Below are 11,929 nucleotides of genomic sequence, written 5' to 3'. Positions count from 1 at the left end.
TCACAGAAGCATACCTGCAGGTAGTTCTCACTGCTTGTTTGTGCAGGAAATTCCTCTCTATGAATAGGCTTTGTCTTCTCAGCTTTCATGAAATCACATCTTCATTCCTCAGCTTGCTATTCTCACGTATATTCCCCTATATAATCTGTAACCTGTCTATAATAAAATGAGACTTGATCAGAATCCTGTCTTGTCTCCATTCTTTGTGCCTCTTGCCTCGTAGAATCCTCACTCCCCACTTAGAGTCTCCATTGCTCGACCTATGGGACGGGTCAAGTGGCGCCCAACGCGGGGCTCGAAGATAGGGGATCCAGTGAAGGACGTCGCATCGGGTGCACCCAAATTCGGACATTTCTCGGGAGCCTGCTGAGAAAATCAGGGCCGGTGAGTAAATGCGACAATCATGGGGCAAGAAATAAGTCAGCATGAGTTATTTGTGAAACAGTTAGGACAAGCTTTAAAGGCACGAGGAGTAAAGGTTAAAGTTAAACAGTTATGCAAGTATTTTGATTATATAAAAGATCTTTGTCCTTGGTTTCCTATTGAAGGTACTATTGACCCGAAAAGATGGAAACGAGTAGGTGATGCTATGCAGGATTACTATAATACTTTCGGACCTGGAAAGGTCCCTGTAACAGCCTTTTCTTATTGGAATCTTATAAATGAATTATTGTCACAAAGACAATCTGATCCTGTAGTAGCTAATGTAGTAGAAAAAGGACAAGCTATTTTACTAGAAGTTAAATCTAATCCAAAAACTCCAGAACTGAAAAAGAATCAGGAAGATCTCATATCCTTAGAGAGTGAAGAAGAAGAGGCCACTGCCCTTCCCCCTAAGGCTAAATGTAAAAAATTAGATAAGAAAAAGAAAACTCATGGTAAGAAAACTGAAATCTCAAAAATTTATCTAAAATTAACTGAATTAGAAGTAGATAAAGAAAATTCTAATGAATCTAGTACAAATGAGGAAGATCAAAGTGAGGAGGAGTCGTTTAAAGCAGACCCTGGGGAAGTTGATTGGGATGAGATAGCAGAACAAGCAGCTAAATATCACAATGATGATTATCGGCCACCCCCTTACACAGCACCACGGCCTTCGGCTCCCAGTGCTTTCCCTATCATAGATCCTCAAAAGCAGTTAAAAGATAAAATAGAATATTTAAAAGAACAGATTAAATTAGAAAAAGAACATCAGGACTTAATAAATCAGCTTGAAAGACTTAAAACTGGAAAGCCTCCTTCTACCAGTAAGAATCATCTCCCACTAAGGGAAATGAGAAACAAAGGCCTCTTAAATCTCCTTCTGCTCCTCTTGTGTCAATAACTGAGGGACCAGAGGCATATCCGGTCACTGAAACTACTGATGCTCAAGGACAAGCTTGGAGGCATCATGCAGGTTTTGATTTTAAAGTTATTAAAGAATTAAAGCTTGCCGTAGCTCAATATGGAGCTACTGCCCCTTACACAATGGCTATTTTAGAATCAATAGCAGAACATTGGCTTACTCCCAGTGACTGGCAAACATTAGCTCGCGCCACTTTAGCAGGCGGCGATTATCTACTGTAGAAATCAGAATATGTAGAAGTTTGCAGAGACTCAGCTAGAAGAAATGCTCAGGCCAATAATGGTTGGACTTTTGATATGTTAATAGGAGAAGGAAATTTTGCTATTAGTGATAATCAAATGCAATATGATCCTGGGTTGTTTGCTCAAATACAGTCCGCAGGCACTAGAGCATGGAGGAAACTCCCTACTAAAGGAGACATGAGCGCCTCTCTGACTAATATCAAACAAGGTCCTGACGAACCTTTTGCTGATTTTGTGCATAGATTGATGTAAAGCCAGGAAGCAGGGTAAGGGCCACTATCACAGCCGCCTGGCCCATGCAGGTTCGCATTGGATTCGGACAGTCGGTAAAGGAACAGCGGAGCCAAAAACTGATGGGCCATAGCCTTTAATCCTACCTTGCACCCGGCGGGCAAGTAAAAATACACACTGGGCTCCAAAACCCAGTCACACTCAGTGCTCACAAAGCCACTGACTTATCCGAGTTTCCTAGAATCAAAGGTTTCTAGCTCACCAGCCTTCTTCTCCTCAGTTCCCCATCTCCTTCCTTATCCCAGATACAAACTCTACACAAACTGGCATCTCACTCAGCACTCCGCCATCTTGGCTGCTTCTCCTGGCCTCCTCCACTTGGCCTCCTTTAGCTGCTGGCTCTACTCTCTCCGCTCTCTCATGCTAACCTCAGGAACCAAGAGCGCAAACTCTCGTTCCGTCCCCATTTTATAGTGTAGAAATCCAAACCCTTAATCCAATGTACATAACAGGGAAGTCTCTAATACAAAGTCACTTCTCTGAGGCATGATAGGATTGTACCACCTCACACCAAAAAGGGTGGGAAAGGCTTAATCCCAAAACCAAGCCCCAGGCTACAAGGATTCTCAACACACCTTAATATCACCTGGGCGAAGGCCTCACATGGGCAGCGTTAACTTTAACAAAGTGAGCATAATACATTTTATCTGCCCAACAATCCACCCCTATGCTCACTTTACTACCCACAATTTACATCACCAACATTCCTATGCAAGGAAATTAGAACATTACACAGATTACAACAGCAAAAACTCATACAGTTTCAACAATTACAAAGGTACACTTCACCAGTCTCTGAGCACTTTGCCCAAAGCGCAAAATGTCCTCGGCCTATGGGAAAAGCTTCCCAGGGCAGGGGAGTGCTTCCAGCAAAGCCACCCCCCACCCCCATCAGGGTATTTCACATTGTCCAAAATCCGTAATCCGTAAGTCCATCCAACAAAGGAGCCAATGCCCACTCCGGTCGTAGTCCAGGAAACCAGTCCACGCACATGGGGCATCAGCCACCCCCTTCATCCCTGCCATCCTGGCAGGTCTTACACTGTCCCAAAGAGGGGCACGTGGCAATGGCAGTCAGCATTTCCATCTCTGCTCCGGAAAGCATGTCCAGCCCTATGTCCCCAAATCGCAGACCTACCAGGGCCGTAGTAGGTGCTCCTTTCAGCTGCGTTTTCACCTTCTGGAGACTGCGGATTGCAACTCCAATCCAATTCTCCTCATCTTCCAAAGAGGAACTGGAAACATCAGCTCCCACTGCCGGGCTCGAGTCTCGGGCTGCTGACGCCTTCTGCTCCGCAGACCTTGCAGCTCCGGACCCGGCCTCAGCATCAGCCTCAGCCCTGGCCTCCCGCCGCTGCTGGCTCTCCGCAACATCCAGGGCAAGCTGCAACTCACGAACCTCTGAATCCTCCTCCAGCGTTTGCTCCATTTCCAGGCGAATCTCGAACACCTGGTTGGCCTCCTCCTCCGGTGCTTCCTCCAGCTCCAGGGTCAGCATCTCTTTCTCCTGCGTTTGCTGCAACTCCTTCCACTGCTCGGTTTGCAGGTCCCGGGCAGCCTCTTCCACGGGGCTCTCAGTTTCCTCACGCATGGCTGTAAAAGTCAGCCAGCCTACAATCCCCAAAAGGACAGCCATGGGGAACCCTAACACTAGCCAGTCCTCTACTCCACCACTCAAAGGCTCCTTGCCAATCTGTATCGAATCCTGCCACAGACTACGCCAAATGTAAAGCCAGCAGGCAGGGCCGGGGCCACTATCACAGCAGCCCAGCCCATGCAGGTTCGCATTGGATTCGGACAGTCGGTAAAGGAACAGCGGAGCCAAAAACTGATGGGCCATAGCCTTTAATCCTACCTTGCACCCGGCGGGCAAGTAAAAATACACACTGGGCTCCAAAACCCAGTCACACTCAGTGCTCACAAAGCCACTGACTTATCCGAGTTTCCTAGAATCAAAGGTTTCTAGCTCACCAGCCTTCTTCTCCTCAGTTCCCCATCTCCTTCCTTATCCCAGATACAAACTCTACACAAACTGGCATCTCACTCAGCACTCCGCCATCTTGGCTGCTTCTCCTGGCCTCCTCCACGTGGCCTCCTTTAGCTGCTGGCTCTACTCTCTCCGCTCTCTCATGCTAACCTCAGGAACCAAGAGCGCAAACTCTCGTTCCGTCCCCATTTTATAGTGTAGAAATCCAAACCCTTAATCCAATATACATAACAGGGAAGTCTCTAATACAAAGTCACTTCTCTGAGGCATGATAGGATTGTACCACCTCACACCAAAAAGGGTGGGAAAGGCTTAATCCCAAAACCAAGCCCCAGGCTACAAGGATTCTCAACACACCTTAATATCACCTGGGCGAAGGCCTCACATGGGCAGCGTTAACTTTAACAAAGTGAGCATAATACATTTTATCTGCCCAACAATTGATTACAGCAGCTGGTAGAATCTTTGGCAGCGCTGATGCTGGGACTGACTTTGTAAAACAACTTGCATTTGAGAATGCTAACGCTGCTTGTCAGGCCGCCATAAGACCCTATAAGAAAAAGACTGATTTAAGTGGATATATCCGCCTGTGTTCGGATATAGGCTCAGCCTATCAGCAAGGATTAGCCATGGCTGCAGCATTACAAGGTTTCACAGTTAAACAGTTTTTAGCACAACAGGGAAATAATAAGTGCTATAATTGTGGTGAGACAGGGCATTTTGCTAGAAACTGTAAGGGCAAGAAAGACTTTTCAACTAAAGGCAAACAAGCTCCTGGGTTATGTCCTCGCAGCAAACGTGGGTATCACTGGGCAAATGAATGTAAGTCCAAAACAGATGCCCAAGGCAATCCACTGCCTCAGATTCAGGGAAACGGGAAGCGGGGCCAGCCCCAGGCCCTGAAAAACAAGCAAATCTATGGGGCAATGAGTTTTGTTCCTCCAACCCACAACAATCCGTTTCAGACCTCTGCAGAGCCACGCCAGGGAGCGCAGGATTGGACCTCTGTTCCTCCACCTACACAGTATTAACCCCGGAGATGGGGGTACAAGCTCTCCCTACTAGGATTTATGGGCCTCTACCTGAAAACACATTTGGACTCATTATAGGACGAAGTAGTGTCACCCTACAAGGTTTACAAGTCTTCCCAGGGGTAATTGACAATGATTATATTGGAGAAATCAAAGTTATGGTTGCCTCTCCTCGCAATATTAATACTATTAATTTTGGCCAACGCTTTTGTAAAGCCAGCAGGCAGGGCCAGGGCCACCAACACAGCTGCCGCCCGGCCCATGCAGGTTCGCATTGGATTCGGACAGTCGGTAAAGAAACAGCGGAGCCAAAAACTGATGGGCCATAGTCTTTAATTCTAGCTTGCACCCGGTGGGCAAGTAAAAAATACACACTGGGCTCCAAAACCCAGCCACATTCAGTGCTCACAAAGCTACTGATTTATCCGAGTTTCCTAGAATCAAAGGTTTCTAGCTCACCAGCCTTATTCTCCTCAGTTCCCCATCTCCTTCCTTATCCCAGATACAAACTCTACACAAACTGGCATCTCACTCAGCACTCCGCCATCTTGGCTGCTTCTCCTGGCCTCCTCCACGTGGCCTCCTTCTGCTCTCTGCTCTGCTCTCTCCTCTAATCATCCCAGGAACCCAGAGTGCAAGCTCCCGTTCTACCCCTATTTTATAGTGTAGATTCAAAACCCTTAATCCAATATACAAAATAGGGAAGTCTCTAATACAAAGTCACTTTCTGAGGCATGACTGGATTGTACCACCCCACATCAAAAAGGGTAGGAAAGGCTTAATCCCAAAACCAAGCCCCAGGCTACAAGAATTCTGCCTGCCTTTAGCCCACCCCAACACACATTAATATCACCTGGGCGACGGCCTCCTGGTGTTATCTTTAACAAAGTGAGCATAATACATTTTATCTGCCCAACAGCTTTGCACAACTACTGTTGTTGCCTATGTTATCTACTAGCAATAAAGTTGTCAGGGGACAAAGAGGGTCCGGAGGGTTTGGTTCATCTAATGTATATTGGGCTGAAACCATTACCCCACAAAAGCCAATTATGACACTATGGTTAGATGGAAAAGAATTTTCGGGACTCATCGATACTGGGGCTGATGTGACTATAATAAAAAAGGAGTGCTGGCCATCTTCTTGGCCATTAGAGGAAACTTTTACTCATTTGAAAGGTATTGGACAGAGCACTAACCCTGAAAGAAGTTCAAAACTCTTGACATGGAAAGATTCGGAAAATCATGAAGGAACTATTCAACCCTTTGTAATTGCAGGACTTCCTATTAATCTTTGGGGAGGTGACCTTTTATCTCAAATGGGAATGATTATGGGCAGTCCAAATACCATTGTTACAGCTCAAATGCTTAATCAAGGACACATTCCTGGGAAAGGTTTAGGCAAAGATAACCAGGGCATAATTGAGCCTTTAACCCCTTCGGGGAATTCTCAAAGAACAGGTTTAGGGTATTTCTCCTAGGGGCTGCTGATTTTCCTGTAGCTCATGCAGATAAGATAAATTGGCTATCTGACATTCCTGTGTGGGTTGATCAGTGGCCTCTGACCTCTGAAAAATTACAGGCTGCACATCAATTGGTACAGGAGCAATTGGCAGCTGGACATATTATAGAAAGCAACTCTCCTTGGAACACTCCTATATTTGTTATAAAGAAAAAATCAGGAAAATGGAGACTATTACAGGACTTGCGAGCGGTTAATAAAACTATGGTTTTAATGGGAGCTTTACAACCAGGCCTCCCTTCTCCAGCCGCCATCCCTCTGGGATATTATAAAATAATAGTAGATTTGAAGGATTGTTTTTTCACCATTCCTTTACACCCAGAGGACCAAAAAAGATTTGCCTTCAGTTTGCCATCCATTAATTTTAAAGAACCTATGAAACGATATCAATGGAAGGTTCTTCCTCAAGGTATGGCCAATAGCCCTACTTTATGTCAATCTTATGTTGCCACTGCTCTCCAACAAGTTAGAAACTCATGGACTCAAATGTATATTATTCACTATATGGATGACATTCTTATAGCAGGAAAAAATGGGTCTCAAGTCTTGCAATGCTATGCAGATATGAAAGCTGCTCTGCAGAATCATGGGCTAGTCATTGCCCCTGATAAAGTCCAATTAACAGACCCTTATACATATTTAGGATTTCAATTGCAAGGAACACATATTACATCACAAAAGGTAGAACTAAGGCTAGATAAATTACAAACACTCAATGATTTTCAAAAACTACTTGGAGATATTAATTGGTTAGTTCCTTATTTAAAACTCAGCAAATATGAACTAAAACCTCTATATGACATCTTGCAAGGCGATGCAAATCCCAATTCTCCTAGGCAACTCACACCAGAGGCACGACAATCATTGAAACTAATAGAACAAGCTATACAAAATCAAGGCACTACGTTCATTGATTATGAACAGCCTTTAAAATTAATAATCTGTACAACTAAACAATCTCCCACAGCTGTGTTTTGGCAAAAATCTCCTTTGTTATGGCTTCATTTACCTGCATCACCAAAAAAGGTTCTGGAACCATATTACATGGCTACATCCCAATTAATAATGATAGGCAGAAATCAAGGAAAATGTTATTTTGGGAAGGAACCTGATGAATTAATTTTACCTTACACTAGTCAACAAATTGACTGGCTAATGCAAAACACTGAGGCATGGCCAATTGCTCTAGCTTCTTATAGTGGCCATATTGATAATCACTATCCTCCTGATAAATTACTAGATTTTGCAAATAGACATGAATTTATTTTCCCTATTAAGACTTCTCACAAACCCCTAGACAATGCCTTGTTGGTGTTTACTGATGGATCTTCCAGTGGAATAGCTGTCTATGTAGTCAATAATTCAGTAACTCGATTTCATACACAGTGTTCTTCTGCTCAGCTCATTGAACTACATGCAGTCATTGCTGTATTTGCTACATTTCCTAATCAGGCCTTAAACATCTATACAGATAGTGCTTATATTGCACACTCAGTTCCATTACTTGAAACAGTAGGACAAATCAAAACTGCCTCCACTGCCAGCGATTTATTTAGACAATTACAAACTTTAATCCATCAGAGAACACAACCATTCTATATAGGACATTTAAGAGCTCATGCTGGTCTTCCTGGCCCTTTATCTAAAGGCAATGCAGTGGCTGATGCTGGCACACACAATTTGTTCCTTGCCCTTATAGCACAGGCTGGTGTTCCCGCAGCTCAAGAGACTCACCAGCTACATCACCTTAATGCAAAAACTTTAAGACTCATATACAAAATAACTAAAGAACAGGCTAGACAAATAGTAAAAAATTGTCCTCAGTGCTTGCAAACAGCACCTACACCACACTTGGGGGTTAACCCTAAAGGACTATTACCTAATGCATTATGGCAAATGGATGTTACACATTTCCCTGAATTTGGAAACTTAAAGTATATCCATGTATCAATAGATACATTTAGTGGCTATATCTTTGCTTCATTACAAACAGGAGAAGCTACTAAACATGTTATATCCCACATGTTAGCGGCCCTTTCCTTTATGGGAAAACCAGATTCGTTAAAGACAGACAATGGACCTGGGTACACCAGTTCTCGTTTTGCAGATTTCTGTACAAAACTACACATTAAACATATCACAGGAATACCCTATAATCCTCAAGGCCAAGGCATAGTAGAAAGAGCTAATCAGACCATAAAATGCACTCTAAATAAAATAAAAAAGGGGGAATGGTACCCCACAAAAGGAACACCCCGTAATTTATTATCTCATACTTTATTCATTTTAAATTTTTTAACTTTAGACAGTCAGGGACTTTCTGCAGCTCAGAGGTTTTGGCAATCATCCACTCAAACAAAGTACGCCTCCGTTCTGTGGAAAGACCCTTTAGACAATTCCTGGCACGGTCCTGATCCAGTCCTTATATGGGGGCGTGGTTCAGTATGCGTGTATTCTAGAGAATCACACTCTGCTCGTTGGTTACCAGAAAGATTAATAAAACAAATAGACTCTGCTGTAACCCAAAAGTAGCCTAATTCCTTACAGACATGAAGAATTCCGCAGGATTGCTGTTCATGACCATAATTTACATCAACATTGCTCCAGGAGAAGTGGGCGTACAAGCACCGGTAAGTAAGAAAGATTTATATGACTCTATGTTTGGAAAACCTTGTGACTGCAAGGGTGGAACTGCCACTGATTATATATTACCCAACAATCATTACAAGACAGTTGATTGTGGCCCAAAGACTGCTTATTTAGCAGCAGATTCTAGTCAGCTAGGGGGCTTGAAGAGCCCAAAGTGGCAATGTGTAAATAAACCATCCATCATACCCAGTATTAAGGCTATACCAGGACAATGTCCCTGCACCTCTTATTTAGATCAGATGCATTCATCATGTTATACATCAGTTCAAGAATGCACCTATAATAACAAATCCTATTTTACTGCTATACTGCAAAAAACTTGGGGAGGTTCCATAGGGGGCGATTGGGGACCAATTCAGCCAGGGGGATCTCATAGTCAGTATGCTCAAGCATCCTGCTCTGGCACAATAGGACAAGCAGTATGTTGGTCAAAAAGGGCTCCTATTCATGTCTCTGATAGAGGAGGCCCCCAAGATAAAATAAAAGAATTAATAGCTCAGAAGAGAATTGAACAGATTATGGAACAATTATATCCAAAACTTAATTATCATCCTTTAGCTTTGCCAAAGTCAAGAGGAGTAGATTTAGATACTTAAACTATTGATATCTTAGATGCCACGCATAAAGCTTTAAATATTTCTAATCCCACTTTAGCTGCTGATTGCTGGTTATGTATGACTATAGGGACTCCTATGCCCCTAGCCTTATCTACTAATCAATCTATATCAAAAGTTAATAATAACTGTAGCTATAGTTTACCATTTGGAGTGCAACCTGTAGGTTTTTCTAATCATACATGCTTTAAGGGTAATTTTCAAAACAATAGTTATGATATAGATGTAGGTTTTATAACATTTAATAATTGCAGTAGATTTATAACCTATAATGTATCTATATGTCCTACCAGAGGAGCAGTTTTTGTCTGTGGTGGAAATTTAGCTTATCCAACTTTGCCTCAGAATTGGACAGGCATCTGTGTTTTGGCCACCTTATTACCAGATATTGATGTCATCTCTGGAGACGAACCAGTTCCTATTCCTAGTTTTGACTATTTAGCAGGACACTCAAAAAGAGCTGTACAATTTATTCCCCTCTTAGTAGGATTAGGGATATCTGGCGCACTTGCCGCTGGAACAGCAGGGTTAGGAATGTCTATGAAGTTATCCCGTCAATTAATAGATGATGTTCAAGCGCTTTCTAGCACTATCCAAGACCTACAAGATCAGATAGATTCTCTTGTGGAGGTAGTCCTCCAGAATAGAAGAGGATTAGATTTACTTACTGCAGAGCAGGGAGGAATTTGTTTAGCTTTACAGGAAAAATGCTGCTTCTACACGAACAAATCCGGTGTAGTACGTGATAAGATCAAGCGGCTCCAAGAAGACTTGGAGAAGAGACGAAGAGAATTGTTCGACAATCCTCTTTGGAGTGGACTCAATGGCATACTCCCCTACCTCCTCCCCTTATTAGGTCCTCTGTTAGGATTGCTTCTTTTTATATCCCTCGGGCCCATGATATTTAATAAAATCATGGCTTTCATTAAGCAGCAAGTAGAAGCCGTTTCTAAGGCACAACAAATACAGGTCCATTATCATCGTCTGGATCAGGCCGATCAAGGCATTCCATATAATGGCCTAAAGCCATAGCTGGGTTGGCAGTCAAGGACGGGCAACTGAGAGACACTAGAAAGTCCGAACTCACTTAAGACAGATCTTGATGATCGATGACGGGTAAGAGCATTCGTAGGCACTAGTGCGATCTCTCCGACCTAAGACAGACGCAACCCCAGGCTGACTAATAAAACAAAAAAGGGGGACCTGTTGGGGTCAGCGGATACCCCGAGGAGCTGTAAAAGTAACAGCTTGCCTAAGTGAAACTTGGCTGTTTACTTGCCTGCAGTTTAAGCCTCATTACACCCTGAGGTGATTCACAGAAGCATACCTGCAGGTAGTTCTCACTGCTTGTTTGTGCAGGAAATTCCTCTCTATGAATAGGCTTTGTCTTCTCAGCTTTCATGAAATCACATCCTCATTCCTCAGCTTGCTATTCTCACGTATATGTATATTCCCCTATATAATCTGTAACCTGTCTGTAATAAAATGAGACTTGATCAGAATCCTGTCTTGTCTCCATTCTTTGTGCCTCTTGCCTCGTAGAATCCTCACTCCCCACTTAGAGTCTCCGTTGCTCGACCTGCAGGACGGGTCACCAGGCAAGCATTTAAGGCATTTCCCTGTATCTGTGGTGGCTATGCCCGAGTATATCTGTCTGTCCTGCTCTGTTCTATATAATTTTTTATTGCCTGCCATGCCCATTTCACTTCTGGGCAAGTTAAACTGAGTCTCCAGCTCCTCATCTATGAAACGAATTTAATACCTATCAAAAAGGGGTTTGGAGAGGATTAAAAAGATGTTTGCACAGTCCCAGACACATAGCAAGGGCTCAAAAAATGACTATTATTTGCTCAGATGAAAATGGAGCATGACAGTGCTCACAAGGCATGACAATCCCAATTTTATAAATGAGGTGGACAAATGGTCCTTCCAAACACACATTTCAAGGTGCTTCAAGTATTTTTCACTCCAGTGTTTCCTTGCTGATTCATGCCCACTCTATACACCCTTGTCTTTCTCTTTCTGTCTGCCTGGATGGGGACATGTCCTCTGCTTTTCTCAGAAGAACTTGGTGACTAGTTTGGCTGCTTAAGCAAGAAACAGACTTTCAACTCCACTCCCTTATCTTTTGAGATGGAGAAACATAAAAAGAGTTGGTAGAGATGGAGAGAGGCAGAGGGATACAGAGAGGGAAGGAGGAAGAGGGAGACAAACAGGAAAACAGAGGCAGAGGAAGAAGGAAGAGAGAAAG

At 43.4% G+C, this 11,929-nt stretch overlaps 1 protein-coding gene across 1 annotated transcript; it reads left to right on the top strand.

Moving 5' to 3' along the window:
- Positions 1–403: 403 nt before the first annotated feature.
- On the top strand, positions 404–4,896 carry LOC136381456 (endogenous retrovirus group K member 8 Gag polyprotein-like). The gene is made up of 2 exons (XM_066350200.1): positions 404–1,247; positions 4,316–4,896. Exons 1-2 carry the CDS (start codon positions 404–406, stop codon positions 4,894–4,896), a joined length of 1,425 nt encoding a protein of 474 aa, XP_066206297.1.
- The last annotated feature ends 7,033 nt before the right edge of the window (positions 4,897–11,929 follow it).

Source organism: Saccopteryx leptura, chromosome 9 (genome assembly GCF_036850995.1).
Source record: "Saccopteryx leptura isolate mSacLep1 chromosome 9, mSacLep1_pri_phased_curated, whole genome shotgun sequence".
In the NCBI taxonomy this organism is placed as follows: Eukaryota; Metazoa; Chordata; class Mammalia; order Chiroptera; family Emballonuridae; genus Saccopteryx; species Saccopteryx leptura.
Note: the sequence above shows the minus strand (reverse complement) of the source record. Positions and strands in the feature narration are given on the sequence as shown.

Coding starts and splice junctions, on each gene's coding strand:
- LOC136381456 (XM_066350200.1), top strand. CDS start 404: ATGGGGCAAGAAATAAGTCAGCATGAGTTATTTGTGAAACAGTTAGGA. Junction 1,248..4,315: donor TGGAAAGCCTCCTTCTACCA/GTAAGAATCATC, acceptor AATTGATTACAG/CAGCTGGTAGAATCTTTGGC.